The sequence below is a fragment of the Paramisgurnus dabryanus genome, chromosome 15 (genome assembly GCF_030506205.2).
Source record: "Paramisgurnus dabryanus chromosome 15, PD_genome_1.1, whole genome shotgun sequence".
Taxonomy (NCBI): domain Eukaryota; kingdom Metazoa; phylum Chordata; class Actinopteri; order Cypriniformes; family Cobitidae; genus Paramisgurnus; species Paramisgurnus dabryanus.
Window position 1 is genome coordinate 21,223,612 of NC_133351.1, and position 27,395 is coordinate 21,251,006.

The window sequence follows — 27,395 nt, forward strand, 5'->3', positions numbered from 1 at the left end:
AAAAAAGGTCTTTATTATTTACAGAATTGATTTACAGTAACAAGGATCTGGGATTTGAGGTAAAAAAAAACACTCCACAATAAGCATATATTCATGTGAACTCACAAAAATAATTATCTAGTGTTCATTAAGAGCTATAAGAATATCCATAACAGTAAGAATTCACAGATAGTTACGCTTATAAATAAGACTTTGGCATTTGATTTGGTCCAAAATGCTAAAAGAGGTACACTAATCTACAGTCATAACTTTGCACAAAACTTTGAAAGTTTTCCTCGGGCATGATGAGCAGCTAGAGCTAGAGACACAGGTACAACACAGTCACAGCTTAAGTTACAATGGCACCTAAATGAAGTCCCGTACCTAACATCTATGCATCCACCTTAATGTTTCTTATTCACCGGCTGTTGTGACCAAATGTACTCAAAAGTACCAAAAGTATTAGAATGCGACGAGTGACTTGTAAACAATTCTCAAATGGAATGAAACCGTTTATGAAGCCACATCGTTGGAATAAACAGCATCTTATATCTGCATAAAAGTCCTTATTTAAAAATTAAATAACCGTAAAATGAATGCTTTGGGATTGATTTCTGACCATTTGAAATAGGTTAAGCAGTTGCACACTCACATTCCTAACATCAATAGGATCATGAATGAGGTTCTGTCCATTTCACAACTTAAAAAAAAAACAGTTCCCAAAAAAATATATTCTGTCAATATTTACTCACCCAGACTCTCTATCACAGATGATGTTAGGCAGAAACTTCACTTCCATATGGACAATAGTAAGCAATACATTTCTTTCAACTTTGTCTTCAAGTTCCATGGAAGGACATCATTTGAAACAACATGAGGGCATGTATATGAGAACTGATTTTTTCGGGGGGTGACCGTACCCTTTACGTGAGATTAGGTAAAAGAGAAATATTAAAAAGTGATAATGGTTTTCCAAGAATACAACCATGGTACATAATAGGAAAAAATTACTGCCATGGAAACAGGCAGTGTGCCTAATATAAAGCACTGACAACTTGATTGTTCAGCTATAAAATGGGGTTCTCAATATATATATCTTATTTTTCAACATTTCACAAAGCAAAAAAAATTAAAAGCACCTGCGTAGTACAAATGCATTGAAATTTGAAATGATCTGGTTTATGTCACATGCTGTAAAAATTCCTTGTTATTTCATGTTTTCAACTTTTTAGACTACTAAGGAATTGCTATAAATTATGAGAAATAAAGTTAAAATAACTTAAGCTAATTCAACTTTTATTATTAAATTTTTTATTTGTATAATTTATAGCAACTCTTTACTAATCAAGAAAGTGGAGTTGTAAATTAAATTTAATTAAAATTAAGTGCAACAAGGGCAGTAACATGTTTTTGGAAATACTTTTTTTTGTGAAATTTTATCTGATTGAAATATTTTTGAACCACTAGTGTTACACAAAACAAACAGATTTTTGGCACACTGACATCATAAGTTGGTCTCATCCCACGAAGGGTCATTCATATTCTTCACCACTTTTTTAACTATCTTCTCCAGATCTTTCCGGGCTCTTTGCTCTTCTTCCAATGACTTTTTAATTTTTTTATTATCCTGTTAAAATGATAAAGTCAAGAAACAACTTAAAATCTACAAAAGTAAAGCTTTAAGGTAGTAAGCATCATTCATAAGAGAATAATTGAGACCTCATTAGACCCATGAACAGAGACACTAACCTGTTTGAGTTCTTGTACCTCATCTCTTAGGGCATATACAACATCCACAAGACTCCTGGGAAAATATTTAACATGAATGTATCAATAAGAAGCCTAGCTGTCCATTTCAAATGTACAGATTTAAAGGCGGGGTGCATGATTTTTGAAAAACACTTTGGAAAAGGGATTCGGCCGAGTACCAAAACACACTTGTAGCCAATCAGCAGTAAGGGGCATGCATGTCTACTAACCGACATCGTCGCCTGGGCTGCGTCTATCAAAAGGTGGTCCAGATTCTATTGGTGTAGAGGTGTGTTGGTTTAGATGATTTCAAATGTCAACATTGGCTTTCAGAGACCATGCATCCCACCTTTAAACAACCAGCCGCTATACACTTATACCCCGTGAATGAGTGGGTAAAATCATACAATTTACCATCACACCCCTAGTTACTAGTAGGGATGCACCGAATCCAGGATTCGGATTCGGCCGAATACTGGGTTTTTTGACGGGGTTCGGGTTCGGCCGAATCCTAGAATTTTTTTCCACCGAACCGAATCCTAGGCTTGCGCTACGCTGCTCGACGTCACGCGGCCGTTGATTACACACATCGGGTGCTGACATGGAGATGAGCTTTTTCTTTCGGTGAGCTTTAGGGGCTGGACACACCAAAACTTTTAAACACGGCTGAAAACGCCTTGAGGACACCAAATGCCAGCTGTTTTTCAGCCAAGCGCTTGGTAGCTGTGATGCTTCAGCTGTGAGCCGGTTGGTTGCTGTGGTAATGTCCCGCCCCTCCTCCATTGTAATTGGACAGCCGTGTGAAAACTGACATTGACGAGCGGAGCTTCTCACTCAAAGGTAAATATTGTTTTCAGCGCGGAGCTGCTTGCTTATTGGAAAAATGAGCGTGTCGCAATGCATCGCTTATGGTAATTGTCAAAATAGTTTTCCAACTTGTCATCCTGGCATAATGTACAGTTAAATTAAATAAAATGAAAAATACATGCTGTGGACGTTGTATAATTCATTAATGTGTTTTACTGTGTTAATGGAATAAGGATGCGAGTAGGATTCGGTATTCGGTTTCGGATTCGGCCGAATCTTAAACGGTGGATTCGGGATTCGGCCGAACCTAAAAAATCTGGATTCGGTGCATCCCTAGTTACTAGTGTTGGGCGATATGTCTCATTTTGAGATCGTCCTATCGTTAGCCTGTGAGATTGCCGATACGTGATAATATCGGGGGTGGGGCACTAGTTTACTCATTCATTTATTTGTTTTAAGTCATTGAGTTGTTTTAATCCTTTAACTGGTGTAGCCCTTTTTGAGTGGGGTGTGGTGAAAAGGTGATGTGTACACAACTTTTTTTTTGGTCTAGAAGCCTAATTTGGGTCTTTAATGTTTTTTATGGAATTGTCTGGAGGTGAAAATATAATTTTCAAAAGCACGCAATGCGCATGTTAATGTGGAACTATGATGATGATAATAATAACCATCGCCAACTATTGTTATAAAAGCCCGCTAGTTACTCTCATATTATTGTGGTAGAGTTTGTGTTGAATGCAGTGTTATGTGATATTATCCATTAATATGTTTTAAGCAACTGAAATAAGACCAAATGTAAGAGAACAACAAAACATTTCCAGGGCCCCAAACACCGGATAGAACACATAGGGTAAATATTAGACACATGCAAACTTACTTCTCCTCCAAAGTCTGACCATTAGTCTTCCACTCTTCTACAATGAATTTGTCTTCTCCGGGAACTATCAGTGCCGGACCGGCATCTTTCCACTGTCCTGTTCCAAAACAAAAGACCTGCAGATTGATTTCAACACTTTTACTGTTGTTGGACTTATTTAAGTCGGTTACGAGACTACTGTGCCTCATAAGGTGGTTAAAGTGGATCAGACTTACACAGGACTGTGCGTGAGACAGGAGTTAGTCATGCAGAGAGGGATCGTCCAAGAACAAACAAAACAAACATGTTCGGAAAGAGGACCACCAAGGGTTTTTGATAAGAGTGTAAGTTAAACATTCCTCAACCACGTATAATGAAAGAAAGAAAAACTTTGTTTGGAAAAAAAATTTAAATACACAGAGGGGATTTCTTATATTGCTGTCTTTAGAGGTACACTTCAAAAAGAATAAACATTGTACAAAACAATCCAAGATTTATTCAAAATGTATATTACAACATTGTGTTATGTTGTCATATATTGGACTCTGCATATATATAACAAACACATAAATAATGTCAATTCTGAACCACGTAAACATCACTGACGTTTCTCAGTTCAACAGATTTTTAAGAATATCCGTTTATATAACCGACATAAAGGCAGTAAATATTCATATTTTCTTTTTTGTTCATTTTTTTAACCACAGAATAGAACTTGGTCACAAGGTATCACATAACATGAGGAAATATACTTTGTCATGATTCAAAGAATTGGCAAGTCGGTTTGTCTTGTTCGTCTCATAAACACGTCATACATAAAAGAGAAAAAGCATAAAACACTGACAGAGTCTCAAATGAGTGGTGAGGAACTCTTTGACTATTACCATCCACACACCTGTATTCTAATACAATCTCAACCAACATTAAATTCAACAGGTTTTTTGTAAACTTCCATACAATTCACCATGACCGCAGACACCACTATAAACTTACATGTTAGATACAAGCATACAAAAAGTCAAAGATCATTCAAAATACATATACAGATAAAAAATAAATACATTTATATCACATACGTATGAACACAACCTCTCTAGTAATACCGTCAGCAGTTTCTTCATGAGTTCAAACTCTATGCCGACAGAGCATCAATCTAATGTTCACATTCAGCACATGGTCCAAGTTTTAATACCACACACACTTTTCAGATGAATGACATTACTCTAATACTCTAATAATATTTACAAACACATTAAGAGATTTTAGCATCTTTATCGTTTACAGCAGGATCCCCCCTTGTTGCCTTCCAAGTGCACTGTACCTTCGACAGCGTGAATCATTAACATACATCCGGTAATGAGGGCAGCATGAATAAACAACAGCATTTTTTCAAAGGACACTTAAATAAATACCAAATGTGAAGTAAAAAGTAGGGAGGTCGGGAGTGTCAAGGTGAGTTAAGATGTCAAGGCAACAGGGAACTGCTTTGGGAAAGTGCATATGTCTGCAGAAAATGATGTGAAGTGCAGATTAATAGAAAAAACACTGACAAATAAATACAAATATGACTCGAATAAATATGCATCGGAGTGACCGAATGATAAATAAATAAATAGGTTTCAAATAAATAAAGGTCACGAAAAACGAGAGGAGTGAGGGCAAGGTTTAGTTTTGGTGGGAGATGTAGGAGCTCTTACGAGAAACAGAGCCCATCCTGTAACTGTGAGCCGTCCATATACTGTCATAATCCGAGTCCTCTGAAAGGTCAGACGTGCCCTCTGGCCTTGAGATGCTGCTACGGCGGCCCAGAGAGTCCACGCTGGATTGATCCAACACGTGGTTATGCATGAGGTCAGTGCCTTGCCATGCTGGAGAGGATGTCCGGTCGAAGATAATGACGGGAGGATCAAATCATATGAATGGAGAAATTGCAAATGGAGGGGAATAAAACGGGTGGGGAAACCAAGGATGTATATGAGTGGTACAACCACACAGACAAGATGTAGGAGAACCAGTAATGATCAGGAAAACCAAAATGAGTTTTCAATGAAATGGATAAAAGAAGTGCGTGATGGGGAAATGATAAATTAATGTAAGTATGATGAGAAGGAGAGAAAAAGGATATTGTTAAAAGAGATCCAAGATTGACTTTGTTATGATAAAAGTTCAAATAGGACTGCTGGGGTGTTAAATGGATTATTTCATATGAAAGGGTAATGATTTATATTATGTACTAGAGTACTATGTTTGTTATTATTTTTCCTTTCCTTTTATGTTAAAACTCACCTATGAGATGTTTTGTATTGTCTTTGTCAATATTTGCTTCTTTTTACATTTATGTATAGATTTTCTTTTACTCTTTCAATTTTAAATGATGAAAACCCTACATAAAACACATTTAGATTTTTAAAATTAAAATAATTAAAGACTGAAACAAAAACATTGTATGACCTTTATTGATATCGCATTTTAGACAAACTGTTCATTTCTACTAATAATGATTTTTACTTCAAAGAGACAAGTTTCAGCAGTAAACTCATGAGAGAGTTTTATATAGGTTTCATTTCTAAAAGTCAGTTGTGCCCTTAGTAAGGGCCAAAAGTGGCCAAACCCCCATGTATCGATTCATTCACAAGCAAATGAGAGACTTACGCAGAGATAGACAGGAAAGCATATTTCGTGTGACTTACTTGAGTTGAGGGTCTGTCTGGTTTTGGCACTCGTGCAGTAAGCCTCAATCACTTTTAAAATCTGAGCATCCTCCTCCAGAGCCACAGTACCTGCACAGGTCACAGTTCACATCAGAAACACAATCTTTTAGATATGCTTGATATCAGTAACACCAACTGAGTGACTCACTCTTCCTCAGTGCAAACTCTTCATCAGAGGGCTTCCTTTCAGGCTTTCTCTTGGGAAGCAGCTTTTTCATGGTCTTGGGGCTTTTACTGAGGTCCTGAAAGATGAGAATGAACAAAATAAATCTGAGTGTCAGTGATATTAAAAGTGATGTTCACAAGGTTATTTGGGGTGGCCTAATTGTTAGAGAATTGGGCCCATAGGTCGGCAGTTTGGGTCCATAGACTGTAAAAAAATATGGACGTAGTGTCCGTGATGTTATGAACGGATGAGTTACAAAAAAATTCAGCCGCCTCACAGTGGTCATGAAGGGAAAATGTGTTATATAGACCAAAATCACTTTTTGTAGCAGGCTGTAAACATTGATTTCTGCTGTAAAGTTGGGCATTTTAACATGGGGGTCTATGGGAATGGATTCCGTTTTGGAGCCAGCCTTTAGCGGCCAGTCGAAGAATTGCAGTTTAAAGGGACACTCCACTTTTTTTGAAAATATGCTCATTTTCCAGCTCCCCTAGAGTTAAACATTTGATTGTTTTGTAGTTACATTGTGTACTAACACCGACGGAAAATTTAAAGTTGCGATTTTCTAGGGCGATATGGCTAGGAACTATACTCTCATTCTGGTGTAATAATCAAGGACTTTGCTGCCGTAACATGACTGCAGCAGGCGCAACGATATTTCGCAGTGCCTGAAAATAGTCCCCTGCTATTGAAAGATACCAAGGGGACTATTTTTATATCATTACCCCTGCTACAGCCATGTCACAGCCACAAAGTCCTTGATTATTACGCCAGAATGAGAGTATAGTTCCTAGCCATATCGCCATAGAAAATCCCGATACACGATGTTACTACAGAAGAGTTAAGTTTTAAATTGGAAAAAATTTTAAACGCTTTGGTTATTTTTGAGTGTGATGCTAATGGTCTAATCAGATTCAATGGATTGTGCTTAGTTATGCTAAAAGTGGTACCGCCAGACCCGGAGATCAGCTGAATGGATTCCAAAATGGTAAAAATCAAGTGTTTATCTCTAGGGGAGCTGGAAAATGAGCCTATTTTTTAAAAAAAGTGGAGTGTCCCTTTAAGTCACTTTCATGTTGACTTCATCAGAGAGATCGGAAGGTTGCCCCTCGGTTGCGATGGAGGTGCCCTTGAACAAGGCACCTTTATCCCCAATTGCTCCTCGGGCACTGCAGTGATAGCTGCTCACTGCTCTGGGTGTGTGTTCACTACCTAATGAAATGGGTTAAATGCTGAGGTCACATTTTGAGTATGGACTAACATACTCACTTTCACTTTCACTATTTGAAGAGATCATGACACAAAAAATCCTATTTTTATAGCGGAGATACTATTAAAAAGGTACTGTAATTTTTAGAAAGTCTTTGTACCTCTTTATAGCAGAGAGCAGCTGAGGGCCTGAGTGGGGGTGCTGGACGCAAGCAGCTCAGGCTCCAGGGCTTTTGGGTTTTGGGAGGCTCAAGAGGGCCCCACATCATGGTGCTGCGAGGGGTCCCATGAGAGGAGGGGTGCGGAAGGGTGTGGTAGGCGGGGGCAACAGTGAGGCTTCGGCTTTCTGCATGTCTAGATGGCGTAAGCGGGTGAGACGGAAGCTAAAGAGACAGACAGGAAAACAAAGAAGGTAAATTGATAAAGGTGCACTGAGGTTTCTTTTAACTATGCTGCAGTGACCAATATGAAAATCACCTTGCACTAAAACATTTAGCAGCACCACGCCAAATAAATTATTATGAATGACAAAATTATTAATATATTATATATAAACAGGACTCTCACTGTGTGGCAGGGGACAGTGAGTGGCTTCATGCTTGGAGCAGTCATGGATGTGTGTTTGGTCTGTCTGTTCAGGTGCTCGAGCCAGTCCTGTAGATCCTGTTTGTTCAGGCAGATCACCTGAAGCCTTTCAAACATGTTTCCTGTATGAAAGAAACACACACATGCACAGTCAACAATCAAGCAAAATGGTCAAACACTATGTGATAGCCAGTTTGTCCTTACCAGAGAGCTCAAAAGCATTTTTATGGCTTTCACAGTCTTCTAATGGGGTCACTGTCATCCCATTTAAAGGCAACTTGCCCTGAAAAAACAAAGCAAGCTTATTTTCTCTTTATGCTGAGACCGGAAGGGCTTATTTAATGTGTGCATAGATAAGCAATGCTTGAGTGGATTTTAGGGGGTGATAAAGCAAGACAGTGGAATTTCTTTGGCCGTGATGTAACGAGGTCTGACAGCAGTTCAGACCTGATAGATGAAGCCACTCATCCTTGGACTGGCAGACAGGATGAGGAGAACGTGAGAAAACAGCAGAAGGTAACGCTCAGGCCTCTCCTGCAAAACAAAAACAATATATACCACAGCCATTATGACTAGTAGTGTCTTGTTCCTGTGTAAAGTCGTGTCCGCTGTCAGTGCTGAAACCACGCCCACTCGTGAGAAAGCGGCATTCTCTCTCAACTTTCAAATAACGCTACAACCTGAATTGATGCACGCAATTGTGCTAAAGGCTAGTCACTTTTGTTATCTTCGTGTAAGATAGTGGCACAACAAAAGGCACATGCATCATTCAAGTAATTGCGTGTTTCATTACGAAACATGCATATGACAACATGTGAGCCAACAAGAATTGACATCACTGACATGCAGCCATGTGCGTTGCCATGGATATGTGATGCTTCGATCATTACATTTTTTGCTGCTTTCGAAATCGCAAACTGCGATAGTAGGTACTGAATTAGATGAAGTCATCGACTGTTAAAACAGTAGGTACTATAGAGTGTGAATATGGATAGCATGAATGTATTTGGATGTACTACATCTGTCATGTTCATACATCACGTGACAACTGTCGTCATAACCATAAGCTAGTCTTTAACTGGAATGAAGTAAAACAAGCACAATTTAACCACAAGGGACAGCTGTTTGATATATGTATTGGCATTTAAATATGATCTGCTTTACTGCGTTTGGACATTTTTTTTATTAAATGATGCCCCTCTGTCTTCTTCATTGGATAACTTTTCTCCCAGGGCTCATGGGATAGTAAAGTGTCCACTGAATAAACACTTTGGGATCTTGCCGGAAGTAGTAGGTCATCCGGGTACTTCTCGCCGATTGTTTTTGGAATACTACAAATTTGGACATACTATTCGCCTCGCCTACTGCCTTTCGCCTACTAAAAGTTTTGGATGCAGCCAATGTCAAAATATTAATTGTTTTATCTTACAAGTGTATCATTTTGTTTAAGAAGACTTTTATTAACCAACTGGCATCATCTGAATTACTTTAATAATGGATGGATGTGCTTTTTGGACCTTTGCCATGGTTAACCTCATTTCAAAGATAAAATGATAACAATTCTGTATAAGATTATTTGTGTTCAACTGAAGAAAGCATAAACATCAGGGATGGCACGAGGGTGAAAACATAATTTTTTGGTTTACCATTTCTTTAAAGGGGACATTTCACAAGACTTTTTAAAGATGTCAAACAGAGTCCTGCAACGGGTCCCGCATAAAAGTATTTCATGCGGGTATTCCCGGGTATCCAAAGTGTCTGAAATGAGTGGATTGTGACATTCCTAAAATTTCAAGGGCGGGGATGCAGGCGGATAATTAACTCCCCGAGGGCGGGTAGTAGCGTGAATGAATCAATATTTGTATGTCTAAATAACCATTACATGCGCAACCTATGACATTTGACCCATCACATCACCACCACTGCGACAGTGTGCAACCTTTGTTGATGCTTCTCGTAGCCTAGTTGGAGCGAGCGTTGCAGGAGTTGCATAAAGTTTTGCTGTTGATAAGAAGTGCCGATGGTAGGCTACTTGATTGGCGCAAAACAAAGCGCACTTTAGCCTGCCTCATTAGCCCATTCATGATGCTGTTGTGATGTTGAAAGAGGTACGAGATAAAAATGTTTTGAATTGGAATGATTTTTGCGTGTGTGATTTATGCAGGTGATTTAGTCGAGTAACGGGCCAAATATTAACGGGTCTGGGTGGATGCAAATTTAATTTTGATATTATCACGGGTGACGGATCAGATCTGGTGCTGAACTTTGCAGGTACAGGCGGGAGCAGGTCTCCAAAAATGGACTCGTGCAGGACTCTGATATCAAATATACATATGTGAAGTTTTAGCCCAAAATACCATCTAGATCATTTATCATAGCTGTTAAAATTGCCACTTTGGAGGTGTGAGCAAAAATGTGCCATTAAAGGGTTAAACCACTGCATAAACACATCACTACTTACTCAAATCCTGTCAAGAACTCGTAAAATTTTTCTCTATACCCACAAACAAGTACACGATCAGCAATTATGGCTGTTTACAGCTCCACCAGCACTATTAGGATCATTGTGCCGTCTCACCTCACAGCCATGGTTTTGGACCATGGCGTGACTCATATACAGCACAGAACCAAGAGTCTTGATATCCTCCCCCTCCCACAGTCGAATCGTCTCAGACAGGATCTGAAGCTCGAGCTCCTTGCGCTTCCGCACCTCCTGACATTGTGCCTGTAACCATGGAAACAATACGTTAACAAGGCTAGTTGCCATGGTAATGATCCACACCTAACTGCAGAATGAAAGCCACGGGACACCAGTCTGTCAGAAACACTACAGCATGCTAACTAGACAACATAGACAGGATACAGCACTTACTGAGAGATTTTTAAAGACTGTCATACACTTCTGAATTTCGGTCCTGTCTGGATGACCCTCCTAAAGGGAAGGAATGCAGATTTAAATGGATATTTCATTTAGAAATTACAATATGGTTATTATATTTACACCTTCATATCGTTTCACACCTGTATGACTTTTGTTTCTTATGTGGAACATCAAAGAAGATGTTTTGAAGAACGTTCATACTGCTTTCATCAATACAATTACAGTGAATGATGACAAAACTCCATGCCTGTGCTATATTCTGTGCTATACGCTATATTTTTAGATGGATGAAAAAGTCTCACATAGAATCACGCAATACCATTTTGTACAATAATACCAAAAACAACAACAATAATGCAACTTAAGTATGTCAGAATCCATGTTGTTTAAATAAAAAACATCACTGTAACACTTGATACCATATCTGGTTGCTGCCAATATTCGTAAGGGTCTGCATAGAAATCGTGTGCATGCTGAAATCTAGTTTAGTAAAAATTCACTTGGGGACCTATCCTTAAAAAAAGTGTCTTTCATAAAAATGTAAATGCTCTCTCTCTACCTCCATGTGTCTCTCCAGCTCTTTCAGTAATGTGGGATATTTGTCCAGTCTCATGAAGGGTTTGCTGAGGCCAGAGGTCAAAGTGAGAATACCAGGGGCAGTCGCACCTCTCCCCTCCATAAACTCACTGAGTTCTTCACTGCAAGGAAAGAAGTAAACAGAATTGCAGTTATCATTTGTCATGGGCTCGCTTTGAAATCAGGACATGGCTATGGTGTGACAGTGAACAGTACCTGTTCTCAGTGAGAATACTGACTGTCGATGGGTGGTTGGAGCAGTATGACACATATAGGGATCTCATCTGAGGCATAAGATTCAGAAAGAACCCGCCCACTTTCTGCTGCAGCTCTGGAAGTCTTCATCACAAAGAAACATTAATACTAGTACAGTGTTGCATTTAATACATTTAAATCCAATATCCGAATCCAAAATCAACTCAATAAACACCAGGTAGAGGTTAGTGTAAACATTAGAAACCTTAAGTGATACTTCAATCGCTTTAATGGACCACATGTTTACTTTACCCCGGTCTATTTTAATCATCGAGGAGTCGAAATGTGATACATTTCTTTGAGTCTCCGTTTCACTAAGTGCATTGGCACTCCTGTCATAAATTACGCAGGGCATTAAGAGCCGGGCCAGAAATCACATGGTCAGAATGAAACTCACTTCGTGCAGTCCTCTAGTGATTGGACCAAGGTCTGCTGGAAAGTGCTGATCTCCTCCAGGTTCCCGAGGATGATACTGATGTCTGAAGTGCTTAGCCTATAAGGAAAATAAAAAGTAGAGCAAAACATAGAGAACTGTGAGTAAATGTTCAATAATCAGGATTACATTTAACAATCGACTAATTACAAATGAGAATCTTTCATCTTTCCATGTACTTGTTTTGCTACACATCATACACATGTACTAGTGGGACTTGTAACCCAAAAGTTGCCAATTCCAGTTTCACGTCTGGCAGATCCGCCATTACTCCCTGGGCGCTGCAGTGATAGCTGCCCACTGCTATGGGTGTGAGGTAACTGTTGCCTTCTAAAGCATCATGGAGCTTCACAAGTGATAGATTTGGAGCCATCTACTTAGATAGCATCAACATTCGACAAATAGTTCTTTGAATGACAGACTCCTAAATTTTAGCTTTAGCATGTTGCTAAGCAAGCAACGCACATGACTGGCATGAAGCAGGATGCTTTTTTTAATAAATATAAAAAGTAAATTGCACAAATGTTAGTAAATTGGAAAACTTTTTTTTAAGAAAACAGCTGGCAAATGACAAGCCAAAACAGTTTGTGTTCTTAAAGGCAGGGTGCATGGTCTCTGAAAGTCAATTTTGACATTTGAAATCACCTAAACAAACACACCCCTACCCCAATAGAATCTGGACCTTCTTTTGATAGACCCGCCCCACACATACGCAACCCAGGCAACTATATCGGTTAGTAGACACGCCCCTTACTGCTGATTGGTAACAAGTGTGTTTTGGTAAAACGTAGCGCTTTTCTAAGCGGATTTAAAAGAGGAACTATATTGTATGGCGGAACAGCACTTTTGGGAGTACTTCAACTCGCCTGAAAAATCCGCTCCCCTTCTCCCTCTCATAATGGGAGAGGGAGAGTGTTACTGCGCAGAGTCGAAGTACTCCCAAAAGTGCTGTTCCGCCATACAATATAGTTCCTCTTTTAAATCCGCTTAGAAAAGCGCTACGTTTAATTTTGTACCACCAAACTTGCTCGTATAACTACTCGTCTTAAATAGGAAAAACGTTGATGTGTTTGGTCACCTCTAACTTTATCTCTGTTTGGTACCATTGAATGAATGGGGCTAAGCTAAATGCTATCGAAGTGTGGCAGCGCGCCCCAGCGCTTACATGCACGCACATAGATGATAGAGGGATGTATCAACTCTTCTTAGTTAAGGTAATAACATAGCTTAATATTGAAAATTAGTAGACTATTCCTTTAAATTCAATGTAGAGATATGCAGTATAGTCCTAACACGCATTTAACTTGTTATTAAAAATGTAACTGTGTTTTTTTAGCAGGTAGATCTTGTCGGCTTTATCATTTTAAAAGTAGATCACCACACAAAAAAGTCTGGACCTCCCTGCTCTATATCATAGTCGAACTGAACCGTGAGAGTAAAGATTCAAAACTTTTTAAATTATAATCCAAATTTCTCCACCATCTTGGCATCAATTTTGTTTTTGATTGCAATATAGGATTGCCTACATCATGTATCTCCCTAGAATGTCACCAGGGATTTATAGCAGGCTGCATAAATAAAGTTGTCAACCGTTTGAAACTGCGTTCTTGTTATTTGGTAATATCTTAAAATACTACCTTCAAATGTAGCTCACTAGGATTCAGAACAGAGGTTCAGTGTTCACATTTCTTGACATTTGTTGGCCATGTGTTCTTGACAGGATGATTGAAACTCACCTTTCTGTCATCAGTAGAGGTCTCAGGTAGTTGGACAAAATGTTCTGCAACTCTTTTAAATACTCTGTTTCAGTTTCTAGAATGTTTTGTAGCACCTGAGGACAAACAAACAATAGATATTTTTAGAAAAGACATACATGGTGATATGCTCTAGCTGTCAATTATGTCAACACAAAACCTTCTACATAGTGAAGTTAGAAACGAGAAAAGGGACTTACCAGGTTGTAGTATGTTTTACTGATGGATGCGGCATCAAAACCTTTGGGTGGGCTTTTAAGAGTTCCAGATTTAGGGGACACCCGTTTGTCTGCAAGGACACAATGAGGGCTACAATAAGATGTTGCACTCACTGTTCTCAGTTTAATTTGGCTTTATGTAACTTATTTCAGGGCGGTAACCACAATAGAGATTGAGAGGGGCAATAATCAGAAATGGCCAAATTGAATATAAAATATATATTGATGTTTTTAATATACATACATATAGCCCTGGATGTTTTAATCCTCCCAATGTTCAGGTGTGGTTACAGCCTTGACTTATTTAACAGCATCGCAAAGCACAGGAATGGTCGACATACCAAAACCTTTGACCTCTCTGACATAATTGCTTGGAAACCAGCCTGTCTTGCCGTTGAGCGTGCCCTCCCACCAACCCCCTTCTTCCGTGCGGGTAACACTGATGATATCACCCTTGTTAAAAGTAAGCTCATCCTCATTGGTCTGCTGGAAGTTGAAGCGAGCTTTCACCATTAACTGAGCGTTACTGTTATCCGTCATGTCCTGAAGAAGAAAAATTTGGTATGGTCAGAAAAGTGTGGCAAGTATCACAGTATCCCAAACACAGTGTACAACTTGGTTCATATGGTAACTGATAAAATAAGTATCAACATTTTCATAAATCTTGATCTCCTAAGATCATCTGAGGCCTAGTCCACACGTAGGGTATTTTTTAATAAACAGAGTTTATAAAGAGTCTCGTCTTTGCACAAACAACAACATCACAAGCCAAAAACTCGACAAAGGTGCAACCAGAGTTTCTGAAAACTTTAGCCTAGCAGGATTTTTTAAATAAAAGTTCAGTTTCTTTCAATCACCTAATGCTGCGTTTGTGTGGGGACGAATGGCCAAACCGCATAGATAAAGGTACGGTTTAAAAAAATACTCATGTACATGTGGAAAGGAGCTGGGATATTGAACAGCAATGCTGCTTACCAAGCTACGGAACTGGTTATGAAGCAGTTTAGAAGATCTGCCCAGTGAAGACTGGGAGGCTAGAGATTCGAAGGACTTGATCCGGTGGGCGGAGGAGTGACGCGTACATACAGAGTCACCGTCTATGCCAATATCTATATCAGACCGAGAAAACACAGAGGAAAATTACACACTAAAGCAACAAAGTGCAATACTATTACTGCACGCCATTATAAACACACACATCTGTGGATGCAGCTGGGATTCAAAAGTTTCACTTTGACCGTTTTAACAATTCTGACTATAAATATAAGACACTCACCTGCAGTCACTTTATTGAGGGCAACCAGTGTAGTGAGGACTTTGCTGAAGTTGTGACCCTGAAACAGGTCAGCAGCCTCAAATGGCTACAAAGTGAAGAAAACATAAACTTCATTATTATAGAACAGTGGCATGTCAATTGAAAACAACTGTAAGATGATAGGCCGATTTCAGCATACAACTTGAGAGGAAATAGTGTACTCTTAAAAAAATAGTCTACCCTTTGGCCATATTAAACTATGTTATTACCTCAACCTAGACGAATTAATGCATACCTATCTTTTTTCACTGCGTGCACTGTACAGCGCATTGTGAATGTGTTAGCATTTAGCCTAGCCCCATTCATTCCTATGGTACCAAAAAACGTTTTATTTTGTGGCACCAAACTAACTGGTATAACTCCTTATGTAACAGTCTTTAAATAGGGAAAACACGGAAGTGTTTGGTGGCTTCCCTGTTTGGTACCATAGGAATGAATGGGTCTAGGCCAAATGCTAACACATTCACAACGCGCTGTACAGTGCACGCATTGAAAAAAGATAGGTATGTATTAATTTGTCTAGGTTGAGGTAATAACATAGTTTAATATGGAAAAAGGGTAGACTATTCCTTTAAAAAAAATGTCCTAAAAGGGGTCTTTTTAGTAGGAATGATCCGATCACAGATCGGTATTGCCGATAACGGCATTAAATGACTTGATCGGTAAACTAAATTTGCATGTGAACAGAGCAATGTCTCCCACGTCTTAAAGCTACAGTAACCTAATTAATCTCTCAATAAAATCACTCTCTGCTCTTCACTGAAGAACTGTTGTACTTCATACAAATGTGTGAATATTTATTTCATGCCAATCTTTCTGGATTTCATGATAAACATTAACTAGCCAGTAAAAACGACTTGTGTCACTCGCAATACCACTACGAACCATTAGATTTGGTGGCTCACCGGAGAAAGATATCAAAGACGGTGGCGCCCACATTTACGTAAAAATAAGGTGGATATCTTCAACACAATAATCCCTAGAATATTACGAGACATTTTTAAGGTTCAGACCCTGAGCAGGCGGTGTGGTTGGCCAGACATGTTCAATGTTTCCTTGCTGATAAAGTAAGCAATCTGATTTGTTAAACTGTGTTTCCTTTTTTGGCAGTATTTGGGTCATATGTTTGACAGTTGTGTGTGGTTGTGCATGCATCTTCAGTGAAAGTAAAATATCAGCTTTACTTTACGCTCTGATTACAGTTTATACCCTGAGAGGAGCAAAGAGAAGTGGACATTTAATAATGAGCTATTTAAGTGTCTGTTTGCAAATTAAGCCTTAGATTTGCAGTTAAAGTAAATATTTGAAAGCAAATATATTTAAATTATATGATGCTTGTGTCTTGTTAAATCCCCAATTTTATGATTTACTTAATGCCGAATCTTATTCTATACAAGGCTAGATTTAACAGCAAGAGAAAGGATTGCTTGCTTGGTATCTAAAAGAGCAAGAAGGAATAGCACAGCTTGTAGCAACATACAAAGAACAGCGGCATATCATTTGCAGCAATATAAACACAAAAGTTTCACTGAACACCAAAAATAACCTCATTTATACCGACTTCAACTCTCTAAACATCAACATATTTGTAGCAACTGTAGGATTAAAAAATTCCCACTTCCCAAGTTTCGTGTATCTCTGGACATTAAACACATCGGGAACTGCATTATGGAATCAGGGTAAAACTGAACAGACAGATCTGTGTGTTCTGCAAATATCATAACATAGCTAAGCTCAAATCCCAGCTGAAAAGACTCAAAGCTTTACTGTGAGCGAAGTTATAAAGAGGTTGTGCTGTTCATAATAGAACGTGAACTGGACACATATACTGTAAACTAGGGCTGTCACGATTATGACATTTGGCTGACGGTTAATTGACTAATAAATTGTGACGATTATGACTAATTAATTGTCTGTTTTAGGGCTTTGACATTTAATTCTCATTTTTTTGTCTGTTCATAAAATCATTTTCACACATCGTTGTGATTATTTTAATTAAATATTTTGCAAGGCTTACCTGGCAGTAAATACTAATACACATAACACGTATTTATTAAAATAATAATTTAATGAATTTTCCCACCGGTTAATCAGCATGTGCCAAACCCGGTGATACTGGTGTCATTGGGTGGGAGGGGCTTATAAATGCACATTCAGGCATGCGCATTTTACTTTCACTTTTGAATTAGAGGCAAAATATGTTTAAATACAGCGCTTGCGTACCCTGTGTTAAATCGTGTATGAATCCACCTGCAATGCGAGTGCAACAGCTGTTTTAATTAAGTGTTTGAGCCAGTGGCAGAAATTCGCCAGTCCCAAGCTGAGTATGGTTAACGTCTCTTTAAAGGGGACATTCCAAGAAAATCCGACTTTTTCCATGTTTAAGTGCTATAATCGGGTCCCCAGTGCTTCTACCAACCCAGAAAACATGAAAAATAGGTCTGCAAGCATGTGAATATATAGGTCATTCGGATTTCGCTCCCCCATGACGTATTAAGGGGATCTTATTATAATGATACCGCCCCTTCATCTGCGCTATCCAACCATGATTCTGCCTTGAGTGCGAGAGACAGAGAGAAAGAATGACTGACAGCACAATGCGTTTGCATTCCCTCAAACACAAACAGTAGCCTACAATCTTATAACTTTTAGTTTTAATGGTTTTCTAAAGGTTGAATTAATGTTCTTAATGATTAACGTTAATTTAGCGCAAGAGAGAGAGCGAGTGAGTGAGAGAGAGCGAGTGAGCGAACGAGAGAGAGAGAGAGAGAGAGCAACGCGACGGTTCACTTTCATCAATAAAAGTATGTTGTTTAATATGTTTCTATAAAGTTTATATGAATGAACACGAGGATTAATGCACTGCACGAGACAGAGTGAGAGAACAACGCGTATTCACTATCATACACAATAAGCATAAATATGTTAATGTTTCTTTGAAGTTTCAAATGAATACGAGGAGTTACAAGACTGACAGAGTGAGAGACTGACAGAAACGCGAATGTGTTCAATCACAATAAACTTAAACATGTCATTTGATCTGTTTCTCTAAAGTTTAAGCAAAGTTGTTTTATTACAGATCATATAAATGTGCTCCTGTGGTTTGGTCAAAAAGTAAACTTCTGAGTGTTTGTGGAAGTGGATTTTATTGTAACATGCTGAAAATCGTTGTGCCTGTTTAAAACACTGGCAGCATGAGACCTAAAAGTCTTTATTTTTATTCCACAATGTTCCCCATCTGCTGATAAAAATGTATTTAGTATGCATAAAACAGATGATTGACTTTTTAAACTTCAAATATATAATGCTGAACATCTCTTACTAACTTCTTTCGTGAGAGAATGCAATGTCTTGTCTACGGTGCATTTTTGCTCAGACCCATAAAGTGGCTATTTTAACATGCCACAATAAATTACCTATAAGGTATTTTGAGCTAAAACTTTACATATGTACTCTGGGGACATCAAAGATTTATTTAATATCTTAAAAACGTCTTCTGGAATGTCCCCTTTAAAGCGCTGTTTGAATAAAGGAAAATCTGACACCGGCTGCTCTGTGACCTGACGCGCGTTCAGCTTCGCTGAATTCACACATTCAGTTGTTAGTAGTGATGCACCGATGTATCGGCCGCCGATATTTATCGGCCGATTTTTGATGAATTTGAAACCATTGGCATATCGGCAATAGCACGAGAAAGGCCGATACCGATTGTTTATTAATTAAATGCATAAAGAAATCCATTATATGTAAAAAAAAAAAATGAGTTAATGTTGTTAATAAAATAAATGCTGAATAGCAAAAACCACCTTTGAAGGTTGTCATGCTGTCTTATTATATTTGTTTTAGCTTAATTTGTGCCTCACTTATTTTGTTGGTCAGTTGAATGTTAATTAGATCAAATCCATGTTCAGTAAAAATTATTTGATGCAGAAATAAACTAGATAATAGACCAACTGTATAGTATTGTATACAAGTGTTTAATATCGGTATCGGCATCGGTATCGGCCAGAAGTTGTCTGTTTAAATCGGTATCGCCATCGGCCCAAAAAAATCCTATCGGTGCATCCCTAGTTGTTAGTGTTTGCTCTCTCTAACGAAACTAAATGATTTAATTACAAGAAAAAATAAAAAAGACGGTGAAAGACGGTGAGTCGGTGACGGGTTGGCAAGTAGTCTAACCGATGAGAGGCTGCACCCCCGGTATCACCTGTTATACCCAGGGTTTTCAGTAGCACTTTTCAGTTCGGGTGGCCCACCTAAGCTGGGATACCCTACCACCTTAACTAGGTCATCCAAAAAAAATTCCACCAAACGCCACATGGCCGAAATGCAGAGCCGGACAGTAACGGAGTACATTTACTTGAGTACAGTACTTAAGTACAATTTTGAGGGATCTGTACTTTACTCGAGTATTATTTTTGGGGAGTACTCATGACTTTACTCAAGTACATTTGAGAGGCAAATATTGTACTCTTTACTCCACTACATTTCTATCCATAACCGTGAGTACCCGTTACTTCTTCTAAAAAAATAAGGAAAAAAGAAAAATCTCAGAAACCCTCGATTTGTTGTTTCCCTTTTCTCAAACGTGATTGGATTGTGCAGGCGCCACTGATTGGGACAGCCTATCAGCTGTCACCTTCAGCTTTCTGCAAAAGTCCCAATAGTCAGATTTAGATAAGAGATGAAATCATGGACGAAACAATGGATGAAGACACAGCAGGTCCATCCTGGGAATGTGACAACCCGTGGCTCCACCACGCCAGACTATTTTAATTTTCTAAACAAGTTAATGATAGTTTTCGCTTTAAGTGTTTGCTGTGTTTACCAAAACAGAGCTTCATCACCGCTTACAAAAATTCAACCCCTTGAGAGCGGCAGGGATCACTGGTGATCCCGGATTATTGTTGTTCAAAATTCATTACTCTTCAAAACATCACACTCTTACTTGATCTGGACAAACTCAGCATCACAAGACAGGATTAAGACTCCAGCTTCGACATTTGACCACTGTTTGTTATTAAACTGGTTTGCAGTGACATTCGTTTCTGTATTTAGGCCAAGAGTGCAAAATAATTAATCTGAAACGTTCGTTATTTTGAATAGAAATCATCAAACATTCATTCTCGTCTTCTCCGGTTTATTTGTATTAAAATAAATAAAATATACAGAATCCGCCATGGCTATTAGTACAATGGTGCGCATATTTGAAGAAATAATGATTAATTATCACATGTTAGTAAAATATTTAGTACAGAATAAGATTTCTATTCATTTTCCACTGAATTATGCGATCTGAAGAGCTCAAAGAGCGAACGGAGTGAGATGTGTGTCTCCTCTTCCTGATTTGTGTCAGATTTGACCTCATCATTATCATTTGCTGTAAAGCTGTCAATCATCTCACGTGGTTCAATGTGCACTGTGGCAGTAGTAATGCAAAATTTAAAAATGTACTCTTGTACTCTTGATACTCAAGTACTTTTAAAAACAAGTACTTTTTACTTTTACTTGAGTAGACATCTGACTGCAGTACTTTTACTTGTACTTGAGTAAAATTTAGCAAGGGGTAACTGTACTCTTACTCAAGTAATGAACCTGTGTACTCTGTCCGCCTCTGCCGAAATGAGAGAAAGACATGGTGGGTCACTGTCTGGAGGATAACTAGCCTGTTGATAAAACATTTAATTCATTACTAATCTAGTATGTGTTCATTTTCTGTCATAGTTTCTTCAAAATTTAGTTTTATTTGAGTGTTTTAAATAAAATATTTTCATCATGACGTGTACGCTCCCCCCCTTGATTGTCACGCCCCCGGCCCGCCCACCTGCACAACCCTACCACCTTAACTAAAAAAAATTCTGCGGGAAACCCTGGTTATACCGACTATCGCAACAAGCCTAGGGTCAACAAGAATCAATTTACAATGACAAAGTTGTAACAGCAAATCTGATAGCAAGGAAGCACATGATTTAAATAAAAAAAAGTATAAGCTTAAGCCACATGGTACACTTTTTGCATAAGTGTTATTTGTGGATCGACTGATCATGGAAATACAGAAGACATGAAAACTAACAAGAATTATGATCATCAAAAGAACAAATTGATTGTGAAAAGTGGCATTAGCTACCTCAAAAGTCGCAGACAGAGCTAACATTTATTTATGTGTAAAATCTAATCTTAAAACCTACTAGAAACACCAATCGCATTAATCCCAAACGTTAAATAATGCTAACTTAAAGGCGGGTTGCATGATTTTTGAAAAACACTTTGGAAAAGGGAGTCGGGGCCGAGTACCAAAACACACTTTGAGCCAATCAGCAGTTAGAGGCATGTCTACTAACCGACATCGTTGCCTGGGTTGCGTATGTGATGGGTGGGTGTATCAAAAGAAGGTCCAGATTCTGTTGGGGTATAGTTTGTTTAGGTGATTTCAAATGTCAACATTGGCTTTCAGAGATCATGCACCCCATCTTTAACTTCAACATTTCAAGATATTAATGGTATACTGTTTAGGTTTGAATAAGGCCTGCAAGACATATCAAAATTATGATATTACGTTATGATTGCAGTAACTGAATGATTTTAATACCTCAAAAGTTATGCATAGTCAGAGTTTTAGGTCGATGCGGATAATAAAGAGAATGGTGAGACAGAGAGAGTTATGCTTTCCTTGCCCAGAAACATGTGAACATGCATGTTGTTTAGGGGTGTAACGATACACCAATACCACAATTCAGTTCATATGGCAGATTTGGAGCTTAAATGCTTTTAATGTAAAACTCTTACTATTTAGTGTCAAGTGTACTTTGGCCACTATCGATGCACTCCCTTTCACTGAGCATGAGCTGTTCAATGCTTCTGCGCTGTGCGGATGTGAAAGCAGAGGGTGTTTGGTACGCCATGAAAGTATTATGAAAGTTACAAAAGGTGGTGTATATCGCAAGTTTTCAGATATAATTTATTCTTAATCAAACTAAGTTTACAAACTTCAAGGATTATTGTATCATATAGAGTATATTTTGTAATTTAGTTAATAATAAGTTATTGCATATTCCATTTTTAACACTTTTAATTTTATAACTGTCTGTTAGCACAATTTACATAGATATTTGGTGGATATTATGTGACTATCAAGAGCTCCATATGCGATGCGTGTCTAACCCCACCACTTCTGGACGCACTTGACAATACATCAGCTTTAGCCTGAACCATCTGTTCTATAATAAATGCGCATAGATCAGAGTCCCCCTAGCCCTTTGTGTATCATTCTGGTACACATGTGTCCAAGCTGGCATGCAAATAAAATCTATAATTTATCAAGTATAATCCAAAGTGTCAAATAAAAAATTAAAACACAGCTCCAGAGTTTCAAAAGTTTCAGCAATTTTTTTTTTATATTTAAGTTAAGCCTGTGTGTACTGCTTGGTCTTTATGATGAATAAATATTAAATATTAAATATATAAATTTAAAACAAACAATCAAATCCATTTAATGATCTATTTAACAACAAAAATCCATTTAATGACAAACCATTTTAAATAATTAAGCAAGAAGTCACAAATATTGGTATCAGTCAAAAGTTTTTGGTAAAAATCTGTATCAACAAAAATCTTATTGGTGCATCCCTCTCTAACTCTGCATAAAACACAATATCCTAACAAGTTTCTATCTATGTATCCTAACCTCACACAGCACAGCTTTAATGAAGAGGCCAGCATTATCACTGTACAATGTTTTGGTGGTACCCTTTTTAAATGACAAACAATAAAGCACCACTCTGACAAACAAATACACTGACGTTTTAAAGGAACCACTTTTGTTGACTAAAACCAAGCAAAAATGAATGTCTGAATCCAGAGAGCTTGATCGCAGAGCTTCAAATCATGGAGACACAAATGAAACACAGGAAAACTGTACATGAATGGACAATGCAACCCCATTCATACTGATGCTACAGCCGTTGCAGAATCGACTATGCTGATGCTGTGTCGACCAAGCTCGTTAGCAAAACATTGATGAAAGTCAAGAATTGTTGACAATAATGAAATCTAGAAATATTTTTCAGGGAATTATAAAGTTTTGTCTCAGAGCATGACAATGAATTTTGAATTATCTCACTCAGATCCTCCAGCCTCTCTGTACTGTACGTAACTGTTATCCTTTGTCAGTTGTTTTCATCGTGGCGCCAATGTAACAATACTGCAGCATTACAAATGATAAATTCATCCACTTACCTCAACGCGAAACACAACGCAACCCTTGAGAAACTCCGTAATGTTGCTCAAGCACTCGCTGTCGGTTTTGGGGTCTGTGAAGATCTGATAAAATAAGAAGTTGGAAAAGGTCTGAGTTTTTTTTTTTAACAAATTTTTTCTATGAGGCAACTGGACCCTGCAAGAAAGTCCACGGATTGGTTATGTATGACCACCATATCCAAACACACACATCGGATCTACAGATCTGTGGAAGTGAGCATCTGTAGCAGGAAATGACGTTTGCAGGTAGGTTACTTGCTGCGCAGATAGGTCAGCGTGTGACAACACAATACCGTGAGAGCGTTTGGAAAGCAGAGCTCTCGCGATACTTTATAGCCACAGCCGATCGGTCTGCGCTGCGCCGCATCGATTCGAAAGGATACAACACACCCCACACACCCTTGCGCTGGCGGGGAAAATTAAACGTTTTGGTAAGAGATTTGTCCTCAGGTATTTCGAAAAGTTAACAAAGTACAAAATAAGGATTAAAGGGAATTCTACAACAGTTGTAGATTAACGGTTTGTAATCTCATTTAAGTCTCTGCTCAGCGTGAACAATGCTCGCAAAGCAGTCGTTTTGGAACAAATAATAGGCCTTACCAATGTTTTCCAAATTGTATATTAAAACAGATTTAATGCACCATTCACCAAGGACGATAACAATAGGTATCATTTACTACTTACAGCTATAACGTTGGCTATGAGCGTTGGACAGCCAATCAAATGGGTTCCCGCAATTTATCATTCTTGTCTTTACATCTTATTATAATAATAATACAAAAAATGCAGAAAGGAATAACATGGCTAATTAGTTAGTACTCCGATATGTTTGATTGGGATACATGAAACTGTAATTAAATTCAGACTTTAAACCAGAGGTTAAATATGGTCTCTGGTTTTTGTTTAAAATAGCAACATTATTTCACACCAGTAAAAGTTTTTGCATGTGCATGTTTTGCATGGCTATTCATCTAGATGTTTGCACAACCTGAAAATCCAGTTCAGTATCTGGACATCTAACTAGGACCCCTCTTCGACATAGATGCTGTCCAATATTTGAACTTCTAGCTATTGTGTTTGCGTTCACACACAGAAGGCACATTGGCAATTTTAAGGGACTTTTCCGGGATCATCATGCTGTGTGAATGAGGTGAATGAGGACAAACACCTTGCTTTGGAGCAGCTATACAACATAGTAGCATACGTCACACTTTCCTTTCCTAAAACACATAGAGCCTATAGAGGTTTTCCATCTACAACTGGACATTACATAAATAAATGTGAATTGTAATTGAATTCAGCATGAGACTGTATTTGGTCCAGAAGCAGTATAAATTGTCTAACATGAGTATTACATTAGGACATTTGAAAAAAAATACATTAAATGATTAGAAGGACGTCTTTCAATATCCACCATGACCAAATTTTTAACCTTGTACAGACAGAGACCCTGTGGAAGTCAACATTGACTGTTCAAAACACGTCATAAAAACACATTCCTCATGGACATCTTTTCCACATCTGACAAAGATATGGAAAAGACGTCATTTGTATGAATCTTTATTTAGCTGGTTTTAGCTGGTCACAATGACGGTCCTGGCAGAAACATGATGCTGCGGCCCACACAGTCCAAAAAGAGGCCAATTGCACTAGTCTTTCCGTTTCCTTTTTAAATATGCAAACCTTAGATCTTTTGGTTCCACATAAGCCATCTTGACAGCATTCATAAGCCCTGATTTCAACATTCACTATTTTTCAAAAAGTGTAAACGTTCAGACTGGATTCGGCTTCAGGGAAGGCTAAAGGCTGTGGTAATGCTGTCATTGGCTGTTAGTCTTTGCATCCATAGATGACCCTGAATAGCTGAGTTTAAAACCCCTCATTGCATTTACTAAATAAAGAGGGAAAGACTTTGCATAATTTATCAATAAGATAAACTACACACCATTCTTTAGAAAACACACCGGCTATCATTATACCTGAGTGGTTATTGTACTGTGCTTAATTATTAACAACAGTAAGTTTCCTATTTGAATTATTTGAGGTCCTATACATTAAAATCTATTTGCCTATCAGTTGCATTTACTTTCATTCATATTTTTCACTGGAGAGATGTATAATATATGTATGTTTACATTCTGATGCTTTTAACGTTGGTTACTGGGTGGTTTCATGATTATAAAGTATGATTATTCATGCTTAATTTAGTTTAGATCTTTTACTCAAACTATTTTGTTAACTACACGTGTGTTCCTTTTCAAGTCGCTTTTAATCTAGTCCTTTTTAGAGAGGCAGAGGCTGAGGAGAGAAAAAAACATCGTTTCCTTAAATAAAAGCCAGTTATCTATATGGCGGCCAAATCCCAAATGCATTTAATGTAAAAAAAAAAAGCCTCGATACCTGGCTAAACCTGCTAGTTAATCGCTAACATAATTGTGCCATTCATACACAGCCCTTGTGCGATTTGCATGCGGTTATCCTCGGGTTTCCATATCATTTACATCACTGTCGTACCTACAGTTGATAAATATCCTGTTTAACACGTTTTCTCTCGATGGCAATTGTAAAATATACGACCTCCAAACGACGAGTAAATGACAAACCTCACAACATATTTTTAATCAAGGACTGATGTGTTTTTGCCTTGAGCAACAGCAGCTATAGCGCACACTGATCATCACACCGATGAATGTATAGCTGTTGTATTTAGATAGGATTAAACATCTGATATGGCGTACGAAATGCAAAGTAAATAGGCCACTGGTGTAATAACGTACATATGTGTAGAGGATTACAGAAAAATAAACGCATACGGTGCGTCAAAGGGAGGATGCGCTCTTACTTTATCGGTAGTGCCTGGACGCAGCCGCTCCAGTAACCTGCACAGGACGACCCCATCCTTTAACGAAGACTGCAAAAATCCATCTGGATCCGAAATTGTCTTTTTTGGGGACTCCAAAACCCCGAGCGTAATGAGCCAAGTAACCGTTTGTTCCGCCGGATTCATGGTCACAACAGCAAGGTCGATGCTCTCAGTATTATGTGTGGAATGAAAATCAGGCGGTCTATTATTACCCAGTCGTCAAACTGGGCACCATTTTCTCAAAAATCTGTTATTCGAGGGGATAGAGATGATGAGCATATGGTATTTTGCCCCTCTTGCTCCATAGAGATGCTATCCCTTCGCTCCCATTTTCTTTATTACGACAAGCTGTCAAACGCCTTTCAGTGGAATACAGTAAGCGCAGTAAACCTGCATCGTCTGCCACTTCACATCTTCCGGAAGATGACATCACACCATAGACAGCCTTATGTGACCAGTCGCGTTCGCACCCTGCTTTGCATTTTCACTGTTTATGTCCAACTGATCTTTGAGTGTGCAATAAAATAATCTTCTGTGTATTTGTGTCTTACAAAGGATTGGAAACGCGTTTGGTTAGATGCTATAACGAACACATGATGAGATGAGATGTTTACATCCTTACAAAACAACCATTGTTTTACTATGAATAAAGCAAAAAAAAAAAAAAGGTTACTATTGTTAAACTATGGTTACGGCATGATTAACTGTGTGAAAGAGATCAAATATAATTTACAATTTTCTCGTTTTTAAACAGGTTGTGTTGAATAAACTAGTGAATTTTT

At 38.3% G+C, this 27,395-nt stretch overlaps 1 protein-coding gene across 4 annotated transcripts; it reads right to left on the reverse strand.

The window, feature by feature from the left end:
- Positions 1–8: 8 nt before the first annotated feature.
- Positions 9–27,098, reverse strand: arhgef7a (Rho guanine nucleotide exchange factor (GEF) 7a). Of its 4 annotated transcripts, none has more exons than XM_065292725.2 (22): positions 26,593–27,098; positions 23,730–23,813; positions 15,456–15,540; positions 15,155–15,288; positions 14,521–14,722; positions 14,162–14,250; positions 13,944–14,038; positions 12,172–12,267; positions 11,736–11,858; positions 11,503–11,641; positions 10,935–10,994; positions 10,641–10,787; positions 8,510–8,596; positions 8,267–8,345; positions 8,045–8,184; positions 7,639–7,860; positions 6,251–6,344; positions 6,082–6,171; positions 5,089–5,259; positions 3,413–3,509; positions 1,729–1,783; positions 9–1,606 (listed from the first exon to the last, which is right to left on the reverse strand). In XM_065292725.2, exons 1-22 carry the CDS (start codon positions 26,755–26,757, stop codon positions 1,484–1,486), a joined length of 2,577 nt encoding a protein of 858 aa, XP_065148797.2. In that variant the 5' UTR covers positions 26,758–27,098; the 3' UTR covers positions 9–1,483. The 4 variants fall into 4 exon arrangements, 3 of the variants coding, with proteins under 3 accessions (XP_065148797.2, XP_065148798.2, XP_065148796.2); XM_065292726.2 differs by having other exon boundaries at positions 3,413–3,483; positions 5,066–5,259; XM_065292724.2 differs by lacking the exon at positions 5,089–5,259 and having other exon boundaries at positions 26,593–27,097.
- Positions 27,099–27,395: the final 297 nt, after the last annotated feature.

Coding starts and splice junctions, on each gene's coding strand:
- arhgef7a (XM_065292725.2), bottom strand. CDS start 26,757: ATGAATCCGGCGGAACAAACGGTTACTTGGCTCATTACGCTCGGGGTT. Junction 12,268..13,943: donor CCTCTACTGATGACAGAAAG/GTGAGTTTCAAT, acceptor TTTTCCTTATAG/GCTAAGCACTTCAGACATCA. Junction 6,172..6,250: donor AGAGTTTGCACTGAGGAAGA/GTGAGTCACTCA, acceptor TGACCTGTGCAG/GTACTGTGGCTCTGGAGGAG.